The 21,850-nt window shown below is 43.5% G+C and overlaps 2 protein-coding genes across 2 annotated transcripts in view; both read right to left on the reverse strand.

The window, feature by feature from the left end:
* Positions 1-12,760, reverse strand: part of LOC139405573 (regulator of G-protein signaling 22-like) — a 54,840-nt gene extending 42,080 nt beyond the window's left edge. Inside the window, exons 1-7 of the mRNA XM_071147985.1 lie at positions 12,670-12,760; positions 9,733-9,761; positions 9,444-9,506; positions 8,986-9,165; positions 8,547-8,632; positions 2,630-2,789; positions 1,302-1,969 (exon numbers count right to left, since the gene is read on the reverse strand). Coding sequence (XP_071004086.1) covers positions 1,302-1,969; positions 2,630-2,789; positions 8,547-8,632; positions 8,986-9,165; positions 9,444-9,506; positions 9,733-9,761; positions 12,670-12,760 — 1,277 coding nt within the window. The remainder of the gene's footprint in view (positions 1-1,301; positions 1,970-2,629; positions 2,790-8,546; positions 8,633-8,985; positions 9,166-9,443; positions 9,507-9,732; positions 9,762-12,669) is intronic.
* Positions 12,761-12,921: 161 nt separating this feature from the next.
* Positions 12,922-20,530, reverse strand: LOC139405620 (F-box only protein 43-like). The gene is made up of 5 exons (XM_071148031.1): positions 19,449-20,530; positions 18,645-19,142; positions 16,051-16,153; positions 14,525-14,713; positions 12,922-13,462 (listed from the first exon to the last, which is right to left on the reverse strand). The coding sequence occupies exons 1-5, from the start codon at positions 20,468-20,470 to the stop codon at positions 13,214-13,216; spliced, it is 2,061 nt and encodes a 686-aa protein (XP_071004132.1). The 5' UTR covers positions 20,471-20,530; the 3' UTR covers positions 12,922-13,213.
* Between the last annotated feature and the right edge of the window lie 1,320 nt (positions 20,531-21,850).

Here is a 21,850-nt window from a genome sequence, read left to right on the forward strand (position 1 = left end):
GAAACAATTAATAAATCAATCACTGAAGATGGTTCTGTCCACGTCATTGGTTAAGAGGAAGGCTCATTGTCATCTCAGGTTCTATACTTCAATGAAGGGTTAGGGTTGAGGTTAGGGTTATGGCTTAGGTTAAGAGTCAGAGTTATGGGTTAAGGGTTGGGGTCAGGGTTAAGGTGAAGGTTAGGAGTTATGGGGTTAAGGGTTGGGGTCAGGGTTGGGGTTAGGGTTATGGCTTAGGTTAAGAGTCAGAGTTATGGGTTAAGGGTTGGGGTCAGGGTTCAGGTGAAGGTTAGGAGTTATGGGTTAGGGATCAGGATTAAGGTGAAGGTTAGGAGTTATGTGTTAAGGTTTGGGGTCAGGGTTGGGTTCAGGTGAAGGTTAGGAGGTATGGGTTAAGGGTTGGGGTCAGGGTTGGGGTCAGGGTTAAGGTGAAGGTTAGGAGTTATGGGTTAAGGGTTGGGGTTAGCGTTAAGAGTTGGGGTCAGGGTTCAGGTGAAGATTAGGAGTTATGGGTTAAGGGTTGGGGTCAGGGTTCAGGTGAAGGTTAGGAGTTATGTGTTAAGGGTTGGGGTCAGGGTTCAGGATTTAGGTGAAGGTTAGGAGTTATGGGTTAAGGGTTGGGGTCAGGGTTAAGGTGAAGGTTAGGAGTTATGGGTTAAAGGCCCAGTGCAGTCAAAACAACGAAATTACTGTGTTTTATATATATTTTCACACTATGAGCTTTGAAATGTCAGCCTGTTTTGGTGGGATGGAGTTTTGGCCTTCCATGGTGACATCACCGTGCAGTGAATTAGTTAATAGACCAATAAGAAAGAGAGTTCCAAACCTCTCTGCCAATAAGAGAAAATGTTCTGTCCCCCCCCCCCCCCCCCCCACTCAGGCCACTCCCAGACAATCCGAGCAACATTTTGACTTGAGAAATTGCCTTTTGCTAAGAAGATACATTTGTTTCATTTTGACCATTTTAATTGAAAACAATCACAGTAAGGTACTTCATTGTTACCCAGAAATGTGATTTGATATTGAGATAAAAACTGCTGCATTGGACCTTTAAGGAAGTACTAAATGTGTATATGAAGTACTGAATGTGTATATGAAGTACTGAATGTGTATATGAAGTACTGAATGTATATATGAAGTACTGAATGTATATATGAAGTACTGAATGTATATATGAAGTACTGAATGTGTATATGAAGTACTGAATGTGTATATGAAGTACTGAATGTGTATATGAAGTACTGAATGTGTATATGAAGTACTGAATGTGTATATGAAGTACTGAATGTGTTCATGAATACCTGATTCTCCTCCTGTCGTCCTGTAGGGTCTTCAGTCTCTCTATATCCATCCACAGACGCAAAAGCTTCTCTCCTACTGTTCCCTTTAAGAAGTCCTTAAAGTCACCAAGGCCCTGTCTATCACCATGGATACTAGCAGTGACATCATAGAACTCAAGGTCATGGTCATTCTCCTCCTCTGACCCTCCAACCTCCTCCTGCTGCTCCTTCAGTCTGCTGTGGCTGGTGGCTGGACCTCCCTCACAGGGGCTCTCTGTGTGGGGACCACCCGTCTCCTCATCAGTGGTAGAACAGGCGGGACTCTGGGGCTTGGGGTCCCCGTTATCCTCATCTGTAGTTCCTGCCTCTATCTCTGTCTTTGCCTCTGTCTCTGTGAGGTAGACTTTCATCTCCTGCTCTGCGCTGTGGTCTCCCCGTCTCTTGTCCCAGTCTAGAAGTGAAGAGCAGAGAGGACAGTCCGGGAGCGAAGAGGAGAGAGGAAAGGAGACGAGGAGTGAGGACGACAGGGCGTAGGACTCTGAGTCAGGGATGCAGGAGAAGCAGGCTGAGGCCGGACCCCTCTGTCCTTCCCGGCCCAGAGAGCACACCGGGGTTCTCACAGACCGGGTACAGACAGGCAGCCGCTTGTCCTTGTCCTTAGCCGTTGTCAACATGTCTGTTACCGAGGCCTGCAGACACACAAAGAACACAAACACACCCAGTGTGACTACAGGGAAGTGTTGCCTGGGGTGACAGAGACAGAGAAATACCTGGATCATACACAGTATATAAAGTAAACTACTGTTTTACCAACACCACAAAACAAGTGTTTATTTATGACAAATAATCATCTCCGCTGTACTGAACCATATTGACATCATGCTGAGATATATCATCTCCGCTGTACTGAACCATATTGACATCATACTGATATTTCATCTCTGCTGTACTGAACCATATTGACATCATACTGAGATATATCATCTCCGCTGTACTGAACCATAATGAGATATATCATCTCCGCTGTACTGAACCATATTGACATCATACTGAGATATATCATCTCCGCTGTACTGAACCATATTGACATCATGCTGAGATATATCATCTCCGCTGTACTGAACCATATTGACATCATGCTGAGATATATCATCTCCGCTGTACTGAACCATATTGACATCATACTGAGATATATCATCTCCGCTGTACTGAACCATATTGACATCATACTGAGATATATCATCTCCGCTGTACTGAACCATAATGAGATATATCATCTCCGCTGTACTGAACCATATTGACATCATACTGAGATATACCATCTATGTGAATAAGCAGGATCTGCTGACCTGTCCCAGTGACACATAGAGGACCTTCATCAGGGTCTCTCTGTCATCGGGCCCAGGGGAAGGACAGACAGGCTCTGTGGTGACAGGGGGCTGGACTGAGGTACCATCCCTCTTCTGGTTCCAGCCCTGAGGGCCCCACTGAGAGAGCAGCTTCGCTAACCTTGGGAAACACCGTCAAGCATCAAATACACATCAATCAATCAAAACGTTATTTATAAAAGCCTTTTAAACAACATTTGTCACAAAGTGCAGGAATGGAGGGTCAGACAAAGCTATGAATGGAATAGAATAGAATATAATAGAATAGAATAGAATAGAATGGAATGGAATAGTATAGAATGGAATATAATGGAATGGAATGGAATAGTATAGAATGGAATATAATGGAATGGAATATAATGGAATGGAATATAATGGAATGGAATATAATGGAATGGAATATAATGGAATGGAATATAATGGAATGGAATATAATGGAATGGAATATAATGGAATAGAATGGAATGGAATGGAATATAATGGAATGGAATATAATGGAATATAATGGAATGGAATGGAATGGAATATAATGGAATATAATGGAATAGAATGGAATATAATAGAATGGAATGGAATAGAATGGAATATAATGGAATAGAATGGAATGGAATGGAATATAATGGAATGGAATAGAATGGAATATAATGGAATGGAATGTAATATAATGGAACATAATGGAATATAATGGAATATAATGGAATGGAATGGAATATAATATAATGGAATATAATGGAATGGAATATAATGGAATAGAATATAATGGAATATAATGGAATGGAATATAATAGAATGGAATGGAATAGAATGGAATAGAATGGAATATAATGGAATAGAATGGAATGGAATGGAATATAATGGAATGGAATATAATGGAATAGAATGGAATGGAATGGAATATAATGGAATGGAATATAATGGAATATAATGGAATATAATGGAATGGAATGGAATATAATGGAATATAATGGAATAGAATGGAATGGAATGGAATATAATGGAATGGAATATAATGGAATATAATGGAATGGAATGGAATAGAATGGAATGGAATATAATGGAATGGAATGGAATATAATGTAATGGAATATAATAGAATGGAATATAATGGAATATAATGGAATGGAATGGAATAGAATGGAATGGAATAGTATAGAATGGAATGGAATATAATGGAATGGAATAGAATGGAATGGAATAGAATGGAATAGAATATAATAGAATGGAATGGAATAGTATAGAATGGAATATAATGGAATGGAATGGAATAGAGTAGAATGGAATATAATGGAATATAATGGAATGGAATATAATGGAATGGAATATAATGGAATGGAATATAATGGAATAGAATGGAATATAATGGAATGGAATATAATGGAATGGAATGGAATATAATGGAATGGAATATAATGGACTGGATTGGAATAGAATATAATGGAATGGAATGGAATATAATGGAATGGAATGGAATATAATGGAATAGAATGGAATGGAATATAATGGAATATAATGGAATGGAATATAATGGAATATAATGGAATGGAATATAATGGAATAGAATGGAATATAATAGAATGGAATGGAATATAATGGAATATAATAGAATGGAATGGAATGGAATATAATGGAATGGAATATAATGGAATGGAATATAATGGAATGGAATAGAATGGAATATAATGGAATATAATGGAATATAATAGAATGGAATGGAATGGAATATAATGGAATGGAATATAATGGAATATAATGGAATGGAATAGAATGGAATAGAATATAATATAATGGAATATAATGGAATATAATGGAATATAATAGAATGGAATGGAATATAATAGAATGGAATGGAATATAATGGAATGGAATATAATGGAATGGAATGGAATGGAATATAATAGAATGGAATATAATGGAATATAATAGAATATAATGGAATGGAATATAATGGAATGGAATATAATGGAATGGAATAGAATGGAATAGAATGGAATATAATGGAATGGAATAGTATAGAATGAAATGGAATATAATGGAATGGAATGGAATAGAATGGATTGGAATGGAATAGAGTAGAATAGAATGGAATGGAATGGAATAGTATAGAATGGAATGAAATATAATGGAATGGAATGGAATAGAATGGAATGGAATATAATGGAATGGAATATAATGGAATGGAATATAATGGAATGGAATATAATGGAATGGAATGGAATATAATGGAATGGAATATAATGGAATGGAATATAATGGAATGGAATATAATGGAATGGAATGGAATATAATGGAATGGAATATAATGGACTGGAATAGAATAGAATGGAATATAATGGAATGGAATGGAATGGACTGGAATAGAATAGAATGGAATATAATGGAATAGAATAGAATGGAATGGCATATAATGGAATGGAATGGAAAATAATTTAATAGAATGGAATAGAATGGAATATAATGGAATAGAATGGAATATAATGGAATGGAATATAATGGAATATAATGGAATGGAATATAATGGAATGGAATATAATGGAATGGAATATAATGGAATATAATGGAATGGAATATAATGGAATAGAATGGAATATAATGGAATGGAATGGAATATAATGGAATGGAATATAATGGAATGGAATGGAATATAATGGAATGGAATATAATAGAATGGAATGGAATATAATAGAATGGAATGGAATATAATGGAATGGAATATAATGGAATATAATGGAATAGAATGGAATATAATGGAATGGAATATAATGGAATGGAATATAATGGAATATAATGGAATGGAATATAATGGAATGGAATATAATGGAATAGAATGGAATATAATGGAATGGAATATAATGGAATGGAATGGAATGGAATATAATGGAATGGAATATAATGGAATGGAATATAATGGAATGGAATATAATAGAATGGAATGGAATGGAATGGAATATAATGGAATGGAATATAATAGAATGGAATGGAATATAATGGAATGGAATATAATAGAATGGAATGGAATGGAATATAATGGAATATAATGGAATGGAATATAATGGAATGGAATATAATGGAATATAATGGAATAGAATGGAATGGAATATAATGGAATATAATGGAATGGAATATAATGGAATGGAATAGAATGGAATATAATGGAATGGAATAGAGTAGAATGGAATAGAATGGAATGGAATATAATGGAATATAATGGAATGGAATAGAATATAATGGAATGGAATAGAGTAGAATGGAATAGAATGGAATGGAATGGAATATAATGGAATGGAATAGAATATAATGGAATATAATATAATGGAATAGAATAGAATGGAATATAATGTAATATAATGGAATGGAATAGAGTAGAATGGAATAGAATGGAATATAATGGAATGGAATAGAGTAGAATGGAATAGAATGGAATGGAATAGAATGGAATGGTGGTCCCTGGAGTAAGGTATTATTCTATCACTGTCCCAGGGTGTCTACCTTCACTCTGCCAATACAGGTGTGTAACGTTAGGTGAGTGACAGGCAAGGGTAGTGTGGGTCAGAGAGAGTCGCCTGCTCTCAACAGGTACAGTATATGGTGACATGGCTGTGGGATTAGGTATCCATGAGCTGCAGGAAGTAGACCTATAGGTTGAATGGAAGTAGACCTATAGGTTGGGTAGAAGTAGACCTATAGGTTGGGTAGAAGTAGACCTAATGGTTGGGTGGAAGTAGACCTATATTTTGGGTAGAAGTAGACCTATAGGTTGGGTAGAAGTAGACCTATAGGTTGGGTAGAAGTAGACCTATAGGTTGGGTGGAAGTAGACCTATAGGTTGGGTGGAAGTAGACAAGGCAGGGGCTGATTTCAAGGTTTTACTGCTAACCTACAAAGCATTACATGGGCTTGCTCCTACCTATCTTTCTGATTTGGTCTTGCCGTACATACCTACACGTACGCTACAGTCACAAGACGCAGGCCTCCTAATTGTCCCTAGAATTTCTAAGCAAACAGCTGGAGGCAGGGCTTTCTCCTATAGAGCTCCATTTTTATGGAACGGTCTGCCTACCCATGTGAGAGACGCAGACTCGGTCTCAACCTTTAAGTGTTTACTGAAGACTCATCTCTTCAGTGGGTCATATGATTGAATGTAGTCTGGCCCAGGGGTGCGAAGGTGAACGGAAAGGCACTGGAGCGATGAACCGCCCTTGCTGTCTCTGCCTGGCCGGTTCCCCTCTCTCCACTGGGATTCTCTGCCTCTCACCCTATTACAGGGGCTGAGTCACTGGCTTACTGGTGCTCTTCCATGCCTTCCCTAGGAGGGGTGCGTCACTTGAGTGGGTTGAGTCACTGACGTGATCTTCCTGTCTGGGTTGGCGCCCCCCCTTGCGTTGTGCCGTGGCGGAGATCTTTGTGGGCTATACTCGGCCTTGTCTCAGGATGGTAAGTTGGTGGTTGAAGATATCCCTTCTAGTGGTGTGGGGGCTGTGCTTTGGCAAAGTGGGTGGGGTTATATCCTGCCTGTTTGGCCCTATCCAGGGGTGTCCTCGGATGGGGCCACAGTGTCTCCTGACCCCTCCTGTCTTAGCCTCCAGTATTTATGCTGCAATAGTTTATGTGTCGGGGGGCAAGGGTCAGTCTGTTATATCTGGAGTAATTCTCCTTTCTTATCCGGTGTCCTGTGTGAATTTAAGTATGCTCTAATTCTCTCTCTCCTTTTCTCGCTTTCTCTCTCGGAGGACCTGAGCCTTAGGACCATGCCTCAGGACTACCTGGCCTAATGACTCCTTGTTGTCCCCAGTCCACCTGGCCGTGCTGCTTCTCCAGTTTCAACTGTTCTGCCTGTGGCTATAGAACCCTGACCGGACGTGCTACCTGTCCCAGACCTGCTGTTTTCAACTCTCTAGAGACAGCAGGAGCAGTAGAGATACTCTGAATGATCGGCTATGAAAGCCAACTGACATTTACTCCTGAGGTGCTGACCTGTTGCACCCTCTACAACCACTGTGATTATTATTATTTGACCATGCTGGACATTTGAACATCTTGGCCATGTTCTGTTATAATCTCCACCCGGCACAGACAGAAGAGGACTGGCCACCCCTCATAGCCTGGTTCCTCTCTAGGTTTCTTCCTAGGTTCTGGCCTTTCTAGGGAGTTTTTCCTAGCCGTGCTTCTACATCTGCATTCCTTGCTGTTTGGGGTTTTAGTCTGGGTTTCTGAACAGCACTTTGTGACATCGGCTAATGTAAGAATGGCTTTATAAATAAATTTGATTCAAAAATCAATGTGATTGATGAAGTCAGGACAGACATGGATCAGGATAAAGGGCAGTGTTGATATCAAGACATGCATCAACAGGTGGTATGACCCCTGTTGGTCTACTTCTGACCCAACCTATAGGTCTACTTCTACCCAACCTATAGGTCTACTTCTGACCCAACCTATAGGTCTACTTCTGACCCAACCTATAGGTCTACTTCTACCCAACCTATAGGTCTACTTCTACCCAACCTATAGGTCTACTTCTGACCCAACCTATAGGTCTACTTCTACCCAACCTATAGGTCTACTTCTACCCAACCTATAGGTCTACTTCTGACCCAACCTATAGGTCTACTTCTACCCAACCTATAGGTCTACTTCTGACCCAACCTATAGGTCTACTTCTGACCCAACCTATAGGTCTACTTCTGACCCAACCTATAGGTCTACTTCTACCCAACCTATAGGTCTACTTCTACCCAACCTATAGGTCTACTTCTGACCCAACCTATAGGTCTACTTCTGACCCAACCTATAGGTCTACTTCTGGCCCAACCTATAGGTCTACTTCCTCCCAACCTATAGGTCTACTTCTGACCCACAGTAATAAAACATTGGGGATTACCTGTACTCGAAGTAGCAGTCACTTTCAATAAACAAGGGTAGTCTTTCTTTTAGGATCCACTCCACTCCCTGTTCTCTGTCCAAGCACTGTTAAGACAATGATTATTATTCTAATTTAGATGATGTCACACACACACACAGGTGTCTGATTTCATAAAACTCCATATCATTAAATCAACCAACTAATCTGATGAGAAACTTGAAAATACTTGAATTTTTTTTTTTTTTAAAGCAATCCTCTTTAGTTTGATTAAAACTTATGAGGGCAATGTAGTGGTTGGCAAATCAAAATCAAAGTTGATTTGTCAATTGAACAATATACCATAGGTGTTAAAACAGTACAGTGAATTAATCACTTGGAAGCCCCCCCCCCCCACCCACAATGCAGTATTCTATATCAAGATGACATTCTATAAAGGAACAGGAGAATGTGAACTGACCAGAACAGTGTAGTGGTTGTCCACCACAGGTCTAGCAGTCAGCTCTGTTGGGTCCGTGAGAGGTTGTGATTTAAAGTACTGCAGGGCTGACCTGATCCTCCTAGACAGAGCCTCCGCTGCATCACTGACCACCTCAAACACACCAGTCGCCTGGTTGTACTGTACACACTCAGGGAACGACTGGGTTGGAAGGAAACCAGGACATATGGGACATTATTTTCTCAGAATCTGACAGAATAGATACAGAGAAAGAGTAGCCCATGTAATTAGTAAATTATCTTAAAATCTGATCAACCGTTTGAGGAAAGGTGAAATCAAGACAAATCCACAAGCATAACAATTTCCAACATCGTTGTGCTTTACAAAAGTTCTGGCATTCATCCCACAGTGAAAATAACACTTTTGTTACTGAATAAAGTAAATAATATGGCAAAGTAGAAATGTGACCGGATGTTTACAGGTAGACTGAGGAAGCAGTTAAAGAAGTGCACCAGAACATCATCAGAAGCCAGACAGTCCTCCTGTGGACATCGAACAGAAGACATCGGTTAATTCGTTTTCAATGTGTTGATATGGGGGGGGGGGGGGCTACAGCATTCACTTTAAATCCCTTGACAGAACCATAAAGTCATATTAAAAGTTGTTCAAATAACAGTACAGTAGTCTATAATGTGACATGTTGAAACGTTTAGAAAAAGGCATTCGTTTTTAAAAAATATATATATTTTTTATAAATGGGTTACTCACAAAATTATCGATGGTAAGGTAAGGTGGATCTATGGAAGAAAAATTAAAATAAAATTTAAGACAACTGATGCCACCTTCAGATAAACTGGGAACTCGGAAATCCCCGAATTCCAAAGCGTCCAAGACAACCGAAAACTCAGGAAACGAGCTCAAATCATGACGTCGGGGATCTTGAACTCAGAGCTCAAGAAAGAGGCCCTAGTTCCCGACTTGAAATTCCGAGTTGGATGACCGTTCAAAACGATTTTCCCCAGTCACAAAGCGTTCACCCCCAGTTCTTAGTTGTCTTGAACGCATTGAAAGTTCCTAGTTGTTTTTAACGGTGAAAGTTCTCTCACCGCTGAGTTTTAATTCAGCTGTTCTTGAATTCCCGGAACTCACCTGTTGTAATCTTCCCCAGCATTCTTCACTTTTATGTACTTCAGTTGTCCTTAGTTATAATTCACCCAGAAACCTCAGCCAGGGGGCTCTATACCTAAACCCTGAACACCTCTGACCCGCCGTCACCAGACCGTTCAGTGTGTAATTACCGACAGAGGGGTTGCTATGGAAATGAACTCAATCACATTGCAGAAGAAGGGAGCAGTAAAAGTCGTGACGCTGAGGAAACAATAACTGGAGTGCTAGTTTATCCAGTTTTAAAACTACTAAATATATTGCATTTTATTCAGTCTTCTCATTGTAAAGTAGAGATGATTAACCATAGCACGCTACTATGCACACCGACATGTATTCTATTTCAGAGAGGAAATAGACCGTGGTACTTTCTCAGTGCGTGCGAGTCAAGTGAACGACAACCAGTAGAGGGCGCCATAACGACAAAAATAAATATTTCGAAACAGCGGTGTTATACAAAACACATTGATTTGACCAAGTTTATTTACCGAATACAACAGGTGTAGCTTACTTACAGGCTCTAACCAATAGTGCAAACAAAAAATAATATTAGGTAGGTAAAGAAATAAAACAATAGTAAAAAGACAGGTTATATACAGTAGAGAGGCTATATACAGTAGAGAGGCTATATACAGTAGAGAGGCTATATACAGTAGAGAGGCTATATACAGGAGAGAGGCTATATACAGGAGAGAGGCTATATACAGTAGAGAGGCTATATACAGTAGAGAGGCTATATACAGTAGAGAGGCTACATACAGTAGAGGCTATATACAGTAGAGAGGCTATATACAGTAGAGAGGCTATATACAGTAGAGAGGCTATATACAGACACCGGTTAGTCGGGCTGATTGGAGGTAGCATGTACATATATACAGTTGAGAGGCTCTATACAGACACCTGTTAGTTAGGCTGATTGAGGTAGTATGTAGATATGATTAAAGTGACAGTGCATATATGATAAACAGAGAGTAGCAGCAGCGTAAAAAGAGGGGTTGGTGGGTGGTGGGACACAATGCAGATAGTCCGGCTAGCCAATGTGTGGGAGCACCGGTTGGTCGGGCCAATTGAGGTAGTATGTACATGAATGTATAGTTAAAGTGACAATGCATATATGATAAACAGAGAGTAGCAGCAGAGTAAAAAAGGGGTTGGGGCACACAATGCAAATAGTCCGGGTAGCCATGTGATTACCCATTGAGGAGTCTGATGGCTTGGGGGTTAAAACTGTTGAGAAGCCCTTTTGTCCTAGACTTGGCACTCTGGTACCGCTTGCCATGTGGTAGTAGAGAGAACAGTCTATGACTGGGGTCTTTGACAATTTGTAGGGCCTTCCTCTGACACCACCTGGTGTAGAGGTCCTTGATGGCAGGAAGCTTGGCCCCAGTGATGTACTGGGCCGTACACACTACCCTCTGTAGTGCCTTGCGGTCAGAGGCCGAGCAATTGCCGTACCAGGCAGTGATGCAACTGTAGAACCTTTTGAGGATCTCGGGACCCATGTCAAATCTTTTTAGTTTCCTGAGAGGAAATAGGTTTTGTCGTGCCCTCTTCACGACTGTCTTGGTTTGTTTGGACCATTCTAGTTTGTTGGTGATGTGGATACCTAGGAACTTGAAGCTCTCAACCTGCTCCACTGCAGCCCCGGCGATGAGAATGGGGGAGTGCTCGGCCCTCCTTTTCCTGTAGTCCACAATCATCTCCTTTGTCTCGATTACATTGAGGGAGAGGTTGTTATTCTGGCACCACACGGCCAGGTCTCTGACCTCCTCCCTATAGGCTGTCTCATCGTTGTCTGTGATCAGGCCTACCACTGTTGTGTCATCGGCAAACTTAATGATGGTGTTGGAGTCGTGCCTGGCCACACAATCATGAGTGAACAGGGAGTACAGGAGGGGACTGAGCACACACCCCTGAGGGGCCCCTGTGTTGAGGATCAGCGTGGTGGATGTGTTGTTACCTACCCTCACCACCTGGGGGAGGGGGGGGGGGGGCATCAGGAAGTCCAGGGTCCAGTTGCAGAGGGAGGTGTTTAGTCCCAGGGTCCAGTTGCAGAGGGAGGTGTTTAGTCCCAGGGTCCTTAGCTTAGTGATGACCTTTGAGGGCACTATGGTGTTGAACGCTGAGCTGTAGTCAATGAACAGCATTCTCATATAGGTGTTACTTTTGTCCAGGTGGGAAAGGGCAGTGTGTAGTGCAATAGAGATTGCATCATCTGTGGATCTGTTTGGGCGGTATGCAAGTTGGAGTGGGTCTAGGGTTTCTGGGAGGATGCTGTTGATGTGAGCCTTGACTAGCCTTTCAAAGCACTTCATAGCTACGGACGTGAGCGCTACGGGTCAGTAATCAGTGTTCTTGGGCACAGGGACTATGGTGGTCTGCTTGAAACATGTTGGTATTACAGACTCAATCAGGGACATGTTGAAAATGTCAGTGAAGACACCTGCCAGTTGATCAGCACATGCCCGGAGCACACGTCCTGGTAATCCATCTGGCCCCGCAGCCGTGTGAATGTTGACCTGTTTAAAAGGTCTTACTCACGTCGGGCTACGGAGAGCGTGATCACACAGTCGTCCGGAACAGCTGATGCTCTCATGCATGCCTCAGTGTTGCCTGCCTCGAAGCCGAGCATAGAAGTGATTTAGCTCGTCTGATTTAGGCTCGTGTCACTGGGCAGCTCGCGGCTGGGCCTCCCTTTGTGGTCCGCAAGCCCTGCCACACAAGGCGAGCGTCGGAGCCGGTGTAGTACGATTTGTCCCTGTTCACATGCCTATGAGACAACGGCAAATAAAATATGTAAAAAGTACAACTTTATTAAAATAAATGTGCAAATGTAGACAATGTACAGAAACATTCATATAAAAACCATGGAAATTCAGTTGAGAAGAGAAAACAACATGGTAACGTCAATGGAGGAGCCCAGCATTCAGCAGCCATTTCATCTCTGATTGATTCTCCTCTCTCAGCTCCTCTCAGACCCATAATTAAAAACATATCCAAGCTAAACACATTTTAAAAAAGGGGACAGGAAGTACAAATAATTGCAAAACAACTAAACATAAAAAATTAATTTTAAAAAACACATTCACAATCTCCTGACATTGCGTTTGCTCCGAGCGCTCCCGGGAAGAACGTCCATCTTGCTGCGTCTCTTGGCCGACAGGCTGGCGCATTCTCTGGATCCGTGGAAGGCACAAAGGCAGCCGGTACAGAACCGGAATCCACAGTCAACGCTGCTACACACGGCCTCCATCTTCACCGAGTGACACCGAGCAGGGTGCCGGCACCGAGGGCAGGGCTTCAGACATTCGTCGGTGAAGAGGGTTTTGGCCACCTAGGAGGACGGAAAACACAATATAAAAACAGAGATTAGAGCGAGTGTCCTAACAGAGCTAGTGTCCTAACAGAGCTAGTGTCCTTGTCTACAGGGAGGGATCCACAACCTAACAGAGCTAGTGTCCTTGTCTACAGGGAAGGATCCACAACCTAACAGAGCGAGTGTCCTAACAGAGCGAGTGTCCTAACAGAGCGAGTGTCCTAACAGAGCGAGTGTCCTAACAGAGCGAGTGTCCTTGTCTACAGGGAGGGATCCACAACCTAACAGAGCTAGTGTCCTTGTCTACAGGAAGGGATCCACAACCTAACAGAGCTAGTGTCCTTGTCTACAGGGAGGGATCCACTACAACAGACCTAGTGTCCTTGTCTACAGGGAAGGATCCACAACCTAAAAGAGCTAGTGTCCTTGTCTACAGGGAAGGATCCACAACCTAACAGAGCTAGTGTCCTTGTCTACAGGGAAGGATCCACAACCTAACAGAGCGAGTGTCCTTGTCTACAGGGAAGGATCCACAACCTAACAGAGCTAGTGTCCTTGTCTACAGGGAAGGATCCAGTACAACAGAGCTAGTGTCCTTGTCTACAGGGAGGGATCCACTACAACAGAGCTAGTGTCCTTGTCTCCATGGAGGGACCCACAACCTAACAGAGCTAGTGTCCTTGTCTACAGGGAGGGATCCACTACAACAGACCTAGTGTCCTTGTCTACAGGGAAGGATCCACTACAACAGAGCTAGTGTCCTTGTCTACAGGGAGGGATCCACTACAACAGAGCTAGTGTCCTTGTCTCCATGGAGGGACCCACAACCTAACAGAGCTAGTGTCCTTGTCTACAGGGAGGGATCCACTACAACAGACCTAGTGTCCTTGTCTACAGGGAAGGATCCACATTTGGCTGATTTGATAAACTTACAGCAACGAGGCATCATTAAAATAGCGACGTTAGTTGGATGTGTGTTTCGAATGCTGTTTTAATTCATCGCGGCCATAAACTAATGTCTTATTTTTTATTAAATATACCTGAAACGTAGGGCCACATAACATGACACAGGGGACTCACCTGTATGAACAGGTCCTGTTTGCTGGCTGAGTTGTGCTGGACGGGGGTTGAAGTGCCCGTTCCTGACTGGGGGGTACCGCGGATGCTGGTACTGGGGGTCCTGGACTGGGCCTGGACTGACTTCAGGACAGACCGGCTCGGCAGGGTCAACCTGGTCTCTGCATCAGGGACATGGACTGCACTGCCAAGCTGCGCACACACACACACACACACACACACACACACACACACACACAGAATGAACAGTGTTGGTGAAAGTAGCCCTGTATTATAAATATATAGAACATCTGAGCCTCTTTATGAATACAGCTCCAGTCAGTAGGAGTGGTTATCTAGGATCAGTTTGTCCTTTAGACCCTACTGAATAAGACGACACGGACCTGATCCTAGACCCTACACGGACCTGATCCTAGACCCTACGCGGACCTGATCCTAGACCCTACGCGGACCTGATCCTAGACCCTACGCGGACCTGATCCTAGACCCTACGCGGACCTGATCCTAGACCCTGAACGGACCTGATCCTAGACCCTGAACGGACCTGATCCTAGACCCTGAACGGACCTGATCCTAGACCCTGAACGGACCTGATCCTAGACCCTGAACGGACCTGATCCTAGACCCTGAACGGACCTGATCCTAGACCCTCCACGGACCTGATCCTAGACCCTACTGGCAACATGGACCTGATCCTAGACCCCACGCGGACCTGATCCTAGACCCCACGCGGACCTGATCCTAGACCCCACGCGGACCTGATCCTAGACCCCACGCGGACCTGATCCTAGACCCCACGCGGACCTGATCCTAGACCCCACGCGGACCTGATCCTAGACCCTAATGACGAAGACTTCATGGACAGATGGGACCTGATCCTAGATCCCAATGAATAAGACTACATGGGCCTGATCCTAGATCCTAATGAATAAGACTCATGGACCTGATCCTAGATCCTAATGAATAAGACTACATGGACAGACGGGACCTGATCCTAGATCCTAATGAATAAGACTACATAGACAGATGGGACCTGATCCTAGATCCTAATGAATAAGACTACATGGACAGATGGGACCTGATCCTAGATCCTAATGAATAAGACTCATGGACCTGATCCTAGATCCTAATGAATAAGACTACATGGACAGACGGGACCTGACCCTAGATCATGATGAATAAGACTCATGGACCTGATCCTAGATCCTAATGAATAAGACTACATGGGCCTGATCCTAGATCCTAATGAATAAGACTCATGGACCTGATCCTAGATCATAATGAATAAGACTACATGGACCTGATCCTAGATCCTAATGAATAAGACTACATGGACAGACGGGACCTGATCCTAGATCATGATGAATAAGACTCATGGACCTGATCCTAGATCCTAATGAATAAGACTACATGGACAGACGGGACCTGATCCTAGATCAGCACTCCTACTGAGACACTAATAATAGTGGCCCCAGACAAAATGCTTTTCTAGATCAATGCTGAATCACGGTTACAGGAGACAACCTCACCTCCAGAGAGGCCTTGACGTCCATCAGGTAGTGTCTCCTCCTGCGGCTGGACATCTTGTTCTGAACTATGATCTCATCCCAGCTCCGGGACACCTGACCGACCCTGTAGACCAGGAGAACGAACACACGCAACAATGTCATGACAATGACGTGGTAATAGAATGTTCTAGCAAGCGTTTTGATTACACATATGTGTTTACACACACACACACACACACACACACACACACACACACACACACACACACACACATTTCAGAAAGTATTCATATAGCCCTGGGCTTATTCCACATGTTTCGTTGTGTTCACAGCCCTGAATTCAAAATGGTATTGTTTCTCACCCATTTTCACACAATACCCCTCAACAAAATGACAAAGTTATATCAATGATGTCGCTCTTGCTGCGGGTGATTCCCTGATCCACCTCTACGCAGACGACACCAATCTGTATACTTCCGGCCCGTCCTTGGACACTGTGCCATCTAACCTCCAAACGAGCTTCAATGCCATACAGCACTCCTTCCGTGGCCTCCAACTGCTCTTAAACGCTAGTAAAACCAAATGCATGCTGTTCAACCGTTCGCTGCCTGCACCTGCACGCCCTACTAGCATCACCACCCTGGATGGTTCCGACCTAGAATATGTGGACATCAATAAGTACCTAGGTGTCTGGCTAGAATGTACTCTCCTTCCAGACTCATTTCAAACATCTCCAATCTAAAATCAAATCTAGAGTTGGCTTTCTATTCCGCAACAAAGCCTCCTTCACTCACGCCGCCAAACTTACCCTAGTAAAACTATCCTACCGATCCTCGACTTCGGCGATGTCATCTACAAAATTGCTTCCAACACTCTACTCAGCAAACTGGATGCAGTTTATCACAGTGCCATCCGTTTTGTTACTAAAGCACCTTATACCACCCACCACTGCGACCTGTATGCTCTAGTCGGCTGGCCCTCGCTACATATTCGTCACCAGACCCACTGGCTCCAGGTCATCTACAAGTCCATGCTAGGTAAAGCTCCGCCTTATCTCAGTTCACTGGTCACGATGGCAACACCCACCCGTAGCACGCGCTCTAGCAGGTGTATCTCACTGATCATCCCTAAAGCCAACACCTCATTTGGCCGCCTTTCGTTCCAGTTCTCTGCTGCCTGTGACTGGAACGAATTGCAAAAATCGCTGAAGTTGGAGACTTTTATCTCCCTCACCAACTTCAAACATCTGCTATCTGAGCAGCTAACCGATCGCTGCAGCTGTACATAGTCTATTGGTAAATAGCCCACCCAATTTACCTACCTCATCCCCATACTGTTTTTATTTATTTACTTTTCTGCTCTTTTGCACACCAATATCTCTACCTGTACATAACCATCTGATCATTTATCACTCCAGTGTTAATCTGTAAAATTGTAATTATTCGCCTACCTTCTCATGCCTTTTTCACACAATGTATATAGACTCCCCTTTTTTTCTACTGTGTTATTGACTTGTTAATTGTTTACTCCATGTGTAACTCTGTGTTGTTGTCTGTTCACACTGCTATGCTTTATCTTGGCCAGGTCTCAGTTCCAAATGAGAACTTGTTCTCAACTAGCCTACCTGGTTAAATAAAGGTGTTCTCAACTAGCCTACCTGGTTAAATAAAGGTGTTCTCAACTGGCCTACCTGGTTAAATAAAAGGTGTTCTCAACTAGCCTACCTGGTTAAATAAAGGTGTTCTCAACTAGCCTACCTGGTTAAATAAAAGGTGTTCTCAACTAGCCTACCTGGTTAAATAAAAGGTGTTCTCAACTAGTCTACCTGGTTAAATAAAGGTGTTCTCAACTAGCCTACCTGGTTAAATAAAGGTGTTCTCAACTAGCCTACCTGGTTAAATAAAAGGTGTTCTCAACTAGCCTACCTGGTTAAATAAAGGTGTTCTCAACTAGCCTACCTGGTTAAATAAAAGGTGTTCTCAACTAGCCTACCTGGTTAAATAAAGGTGTTCTCAACTAGCCTACCTGGTTAAATAAAAGGTGTTCTCAACTAGCCTACCTGGTTAAATAAAGGTCAAAAATAAAATAAATAAAAAAAGTTGAAAACATGTTTTGAATCCGTCATTTTTATCAAAATGAAATACAGAAGTCTTATTTAGATAAGTATTCAGAGCCCTTTGTTACGACACTCCAAAATGGGCTCGGGTGCATCCCGATTTCCTTCGATCATCCGCGAGGTGTCGCTACAACCCGATTGGAGTCCCACCTGTATCCAATTCAACAGTTTGGACATTGATTTTAGAGAGAGAGAAACACACCCGTCTATATGAGGGTCCCAGAGTTGACAGGTTATATCAGAGTTGACAGGTTATATCTGAACTACCCGGACTCTGTCTAGAGCTGGCCGTCCGACCAAAATTCTCAATAAATTTGCTACAATTTCTATTTAAAAAAAAAAAAACATGTTTTCACTGTCATTATGGTGTATTGTAAGGGAACAAAAACATTCATTAAATCCATTTTTTTTTTTTTAATTCAGGCTGTTAACACAACAAAATGTGGAATCAGTGAAGGGGTATGAGTCCTTTCTGGAGGTACTGTATTAAAATCCTCACCTATAGACATCTTCAGAGGACAGCCGATTGAGAATCTTAGCCAGGATGTGTCTGAGGTTCTTCCTCTTCAGCTCGGTAAAGATGTCTACCTTCCCCAGGCCCATCTTCCTGCCGATCAGCCCAGCCAGGGGCATGGTGGTCCTGGAGGCCTCCTTCTCAGAGACCCTCAGCAGTTCCTCCAGACTGGTGCGTTCCAGCAACATCCTGGATGTCCTCTGGGACAGGGCCCGGACCATCTGCAGGGCCGGCGTGAAGGACAGGTCCTCTAGCTTAGCGGTGGTTGTTGTTGTTGTTTTCGGCGGCGTCACATCCGGGAAGACGTCACTGTCGTCATCCTCCTTGAAGATGCTGCGCTCCAGATGTTCCTGGGATACGAGGTTCTTCTTCTCTCTGCGATGAGTTCTGTGGCCTGCCAGGTTCCTCACGTCCCGGTCCCCCTCAGACTGGGAACCCCCCTCTCGGAGAGTGGAGAGGCGACGCTGGCGCTCCAGTCTGGACCTGATGATCATAATTTTTGATGATCATAAACGACTTCACAAAAAAAAAAATGGAAGCAAGCAACAAACTGAATTACACCAAGTACAACTAAAATGATTAAATATGACAATTATTAGCTACAAAAACACCATAAACATACAACACTAAAACGTTCTACAGCAATGTTTCACAACTCAACTTTCTCAACCCCCCCCCCCCCCCCCCAACAGCACACATTTGTATATACTGTTGAGGGTACCCAAGGATTGGCGATGAGAAACACTGTTCTAGGGCGTTCAATGGAAGTCAAAAAGCCATCTAGCCTACCTCCTCTTCATCGTCTCAGCCAGCCTGCTGGGGGTCTCCTTGCACCTGGAGCTACCTGACGACAACAGCAGCAGCTCCTGGAAGGAACCATCATTGTCTACCGTGGAGTCCTGGGATTTATCCAGAGCCAAGGAGCTGAAGCCGCTGTCCTCAGACACAGAGCGGTCATAGAGTTTACGAGTAGGGGTGGAGGACGGGGTGTCAAAGTGGTATTTAGGAGCAGGGGTGCTCAGGACACTCAGGCTGTCCGAGAGGTTAGCCGCTACGTCGTTGTTGACCGGAGTCTGGAAGTCGTCTTCGGCCGAGGGCGTTAATCTGCTATAGCGTGGGGTCTCCAGCATCTCCGTGGTAAGGAGGTCTGAGGGACCGACGCTCTCTTCCAGGTCTGCATCTGAGAGCGGCGTAGCACAGGCCTTTCTCTCAAAGAGAGTGACGTTGGCCATGTTGCATTTGCCATCTTCGAGTGTCGAGGTTTTTACGAGAGAGAAGAGGAGGCGCAGTTTCCTGCCGGACAGAAGCACGTCTTCTGGTTTTAAAGTGCTTGAAGCCAAAGCGCCAATCGTAAAGGCACCCGGCGAGTCAAAGACCTCAGTTGAGCCGTGTTCGGTTCTCCCGTTGGATGACGAGTCAGTCCCTGTAGTGCGCGGCGTTTCTGTATCGTCTGCAGTTTTAGACACGAGGAGACGTCTTCTCAGCAACGGCTCTCTCCTGGATACTTTAGGCGTTTCGCACCAGCCGTTCTTCAACGGCTGCTCCTTCAGGAAGTCTTTCCGTGGACTTCTGACGCCCGCTTGTCGTCTGTTCTTTCTGGGTGACAGAGGTTCGCATTTCCGTGAAACGTTCTCTTTAGGCGTTTCGTGATAACCGTCATCAGAAGATAAACACTTCGAGAGGTCAAAATCCTCTCCGCTCTCAATCTTAGAGCTGTAGCCGCTGTCCAGGTATCCGCTGTCATGACCAGCTCCATATTGCGGGTCTTTGAGGTTGTGGAAATTGACATCTGGTCTGAGACAGTGCTCCATACTCCCTTTCAGATGTAGAAACACAGATATTTCACCGGGTTGACGGGTCTGGCGTTTCAAACTGATCTGTGAGAAGACAATTGGAAAAACAATGCAGTTAGACAAAAAGGGTTAAGTCACTTTTGTTGTAAACTAGCTAACTAGCTAACGTTAGCTTTAAGTTAATTCATGTAGCTAGCTAGTTAGCTCAAATTAAACAAACACGTAAACTGTACTCAATTTTGGTAAATACAAATATATCTAGATATATATAATATATCTATTTTTTTATAAAATTAAAAAGTGGTCAATAGTTAACAGGTTATGAGAGTAGTTACTTTTAAACCTTCCAAGTGGATAAAACAAACAGCCAGAAGCTAACTAGCAGTCGACGACAGTGACAACAACTCCGTAGTTGCTATGCTGTTGATAAACGGCATTTAAATCCCGTCGTTTTGGGGGTTTTAAACTGTTCCGGCTGGATATCTCCATGGCTCCCAGTCGCCCGCTCAAAACTGCACTGCGACCGCCAAAAAAACCCTCGACTGAGGCCGGGGACACTGGCTCCTTCTCTCTCCCTAGAGACCCATTAGCCCGCTGGCTAGTTGGCTGACTGGTTGACTGACTGGCTAGCTGAAAGGCTGGCTGACTGGCTAGCTGAAAGGCTGGCTAGCTGACTGCTTGGCTAGCTGGCTGACTGGCTAGCTGAAAGGCTGGCTAGCTGACTGCTTGGCTAGCTGGCTGACTGGCTAGCTGAAAGGCTGGCTAGCTGACTGCTTGGCTAGCTGGCTGACTGGCTAGCTGAAAGGCTGGCTGGCTGACTGGCTAGCTGGCTGACTGGCTAGCTGGCTGACTGGCTAGCTGAAAGGCTGGCTAGCTGACTGCTTGGCTAGCTGGCTGACTGGCTAGCTGAAAGGCTGGCTAGCTGACTGCTTGGCTAGCTGGCTGACTGGCTAGCTGAAAGGCTGGCTAGCTGACTGCTTGGCTAGCTGGCTGACTGGCTAGCTGAAAGGCTGGCTGGCTGACGTCAAAAACAAAAATGTTAAAAAGCAGTAGCAATTTCAGAATGTGATTGCAATGTAGAGTCCATTGTTTGTTGTATTATTACTAGTTAGCTTTGCTTGTTAAACAATTGGATTACTAGCTTAAAGTTAATATACTAAATGTTAGCAACTCACCTTGAAATACATACTAAAATGTAATGCATATATATACAAGCCTGAGACAGACGTTAACGTTACGTAGAAAACTAGTTAACGTTACTTACCTAGTTATTGTTTCAGAAAGAAAGTTAATCCGTGTCGAAGTGTTTACTAAACTTCTAGCCAAAAGGCAAAATGTCGGACATTGCAAAGAGATGTATCGTGTTGTACCCGTATACAGACGACAGTCTCCTCGTCC

The sequence above is a fragment of the Oncorhynchus clarkii genome, chromosome 3 (assembly GCF_045791955.1).
Source record: "Oncorhynchus clarkii lewisi isolate Uvic-CL-2024 chromosome 3, UVic_Ocla_1.0, whole genome shotgun sequence".
Taxonomy (NCBI): Eukaryota; Metazoa; Chordata; class Actinopteri; order Salmoniformes; family Salmonidae; genus Oncorhynchus; species Oncorhynchus clarkii.